At 28.5% G+C, this 2,619-nt stretch overlaps 1 protein-coding gene across 1 annotated transcript; it reads right to left on the bottom strand.

Annotated features, from left to right (window-relative positions):
- Positions 1–802: 802 nt before the first annotated feature.
- Positions 803–1,708, bottom strand: LOC132069267 (uncharacterized). The gene is made up of 2 exons (XM_059462674.1): positions 1,207–1,708; positions 803–1,137 (listed from the first exon to the last, which is right to left on the bottom strand). The coding sequence occupies exons 1-2, from the start codon at positions 1,241–1,243 to the stop codon at positions 854–856; spliced, it is 321 nt and encodes a 106-aa protein (XP_059318657.1). The 5' UTR covers positions 1,244–1,708; the 3' UTR covers positions 803–853.
- Positions 1,709–2,619: the final 911 nt, after the last annotated feature.

Below are 2,619 nucleotides of genomic sequence, written 5' to 3'. Positions count from 1 at the left end.
TTTTTTATTTCATATATTTTCATTTTAATTTTAGGTAGTCTTTATGTTTAATTAATATGTGTGTTTGTAACAACAACTAAAAGCTCCTATGCTCTACTTTATTTCAGTATGTGTATTAAGATGACAAAAATGGTGCATCCACTACTTAGTTAGTTTTTAGCTCTATATGTAATAGTTTAGCAACTTTAACTTGATATGACACTATCACTAATAGTGAAAATATTTCTATGATGTATGTTCCACCTTAAACGATAAATAAAAGTTATCGTTTGAACAAAAAAAAAGACATGTCTTTTTCAATTTTTTAATATTTTACTGATAAGTCTCATGGCTGCTAGTCATAAACCGAAAAATCCAACCAAACCGACAATAACCAAACCGGTGGTTATTATTTTGTTTGGTTTGGTTATGGTTTTAAACATTTAAAAACCGACTAAATTGGTTTGGTTATGGTTTTAATCAATAACCGACCCAAACCGAACCATGAACACCCCTACCTGAAACAACATGCCAAAAAACACATATGATTGACAAAAAACAGTGAACACAATCAGGTAAAAAAAGGGATCAACCAAAAATATATACAAATATACAACAAAACAGTGATTGACAATGAAAAAATATAATGTAATTCAACAATATTTATATATGAATATACTAAAAATATAATGACATATATTGACTAAATATGTAAATTACAGATCTGTAATAACTGTCAACAAAATATACTTAAAAATCTTAAAATTTACAGTTATGGTGAAGAACAATAAACACGAATTAACTGAAGAAACATGTGAAAAAATAACAATACAAAATATACTTAAAATGCACATAAAATAGAGCTCTGGTTAAGTCACAGATCTGTAATAACTGAACTAAAAAATACAAACGAACTAAATATATTGAAAATACAACATAAATATACCTCTCCATCATCATCCTCATCGACATTATGTTTGGTTTTAGCAATTTTTTTGCCCTTAACATTAGCAACATTATTACCAGCCTTTCTCTTATTTTGTTTCCCCATTTGAGAAACCTTTTTCACTTTTTCTTGTTGTTTACTCTTCGAATCAACATAATCAGCAGAACGCCTAGGATCGTTAATTTTTTTTGAACGATTCTCAGCATAAGAGCCTGCAATGGCAGTTTCATGTTGAGAAATTCCCAAAGAAAAATTAGGAATTGAAAATTCAGGTTCTATACCTCTAGTTCTCATCGGAGTAGAAGCTTTCTTAGCCATTTCACTTGAATCTAACAAAAAACAACCAAGAACAAACAGTGATAATTAATTATTTAGAGTTGCATTGCTGATTCAAATGGAAAAAAAAAATCGAAAATATAGGTTAAATACACGGTGAAACGTAAAAATCAGTATAGAATCTTACCTTTTTTGGGAATTAGATTTGAATTATGAGTGAAATTAATGAGTAGTTAATTAGAGATAAACAAGGAAGTTGAACTATTGTAAAACTGATTTGAAATTGGAGGAAATTAAGGGATATTGGGCATAATGGCGTGTATTTAGGGGGATAGGAGAGAGGGACCTTTTTTTTGGCTTAAATTTAGGGGTGTGGGAAGTTATCAGATGAGTGGTAAAAAGTGATAGGTATAGGAAGTAAATATGTTATATTTTAGCTACTAAATATAATTATTGTAAAGTTTAGTTATGTTCCATAAATAGGTAATAATGTAAGCTATGCCAAGTAAATTTTAGTATTATTTTCATCTTTGTCTTCTCCGCCATTTATCTTCTTCTTTCCTTTATCATGTGTAATCTTAACATCTTCATTTTCTAATTGATGATTTATTCTAACAAGTGCAGTTTTCCTCTCTATTTTTATTTAATGAAAATAAAATGAGATTACTTATTACTTATCCTTCCACACTTTTCCAAAATAGATTAATACAATTTGAATTTCTATCTCTTTTCTAATTTTCTCAAAAATTCGAAGTAATGTATTTATGTCGAAACGAAGGTCGTAAAAGAATCTGAATATGTACATCTTATATATTGATCGTATTGTTTAAACTTAGTTAGCTAATGGCATAAATAAAAGTAAGTTAAAGATAAGTTTATATAAAGTTTAAAATGACCATGTTAAAAAAATTCACTGAAGACTTGAAAAGTTTCACAAAATGGGTTACAATTTTAGTTTGTACCACAAAAATGTTTCCTTTCTTAAAAGGTTAGCCTTTCCAATAGGGGTGGGCATAAACACCGAAAACCGAAAAACCGGACCGAACCGAATTAATTCGGTTTTTCGGTTTCGGTTTTTCGGTTTTTCGGTTTTCGGTTTCTTTTAATAATAATTTCGGTGTTCGGTTCCGGTTTTTCGGTTAAACCGAAGTTTTTTTTTTTTTTTACTACATGAATACAATTTATTTTTGGGAAAAAAAACATAAGTAGACAATAATATTATAATATTTACATACTCTTAGCAACTAAATGTTATTAAACATTAAATGACAAGTTAAATGTTTTATAGTAAATCAAATTGCTATATATAAGGAAACCCTTCGACGTGAATAACTCCAATACCTATTTGTTGTTCATAGTATAAGCGCTTTTTATACAATTTCATACTTCCTCCTTATTCTCGCAAGATTTTTTTCCAA

The sequence above is a fragment of the Lycium ferocissimum genome, chromosome 9 (assembly GCF_029784015.1).
Source record: "Lycium ferocissimum isolate CSIRO_LF1 chromosome 9, AGI_CSIRO_Lferr_CH_V1, whole genome shotgun sequence".
NCBI lineage: Eukaryota > Viridiplantae > Streptophyta > Magnoliopsida > Solanales > Solanaceae > Lycium > Lycium ferocissimum.
This window is presented reverse-complemented; position numbering and strand designations above follow the sequence as displayed.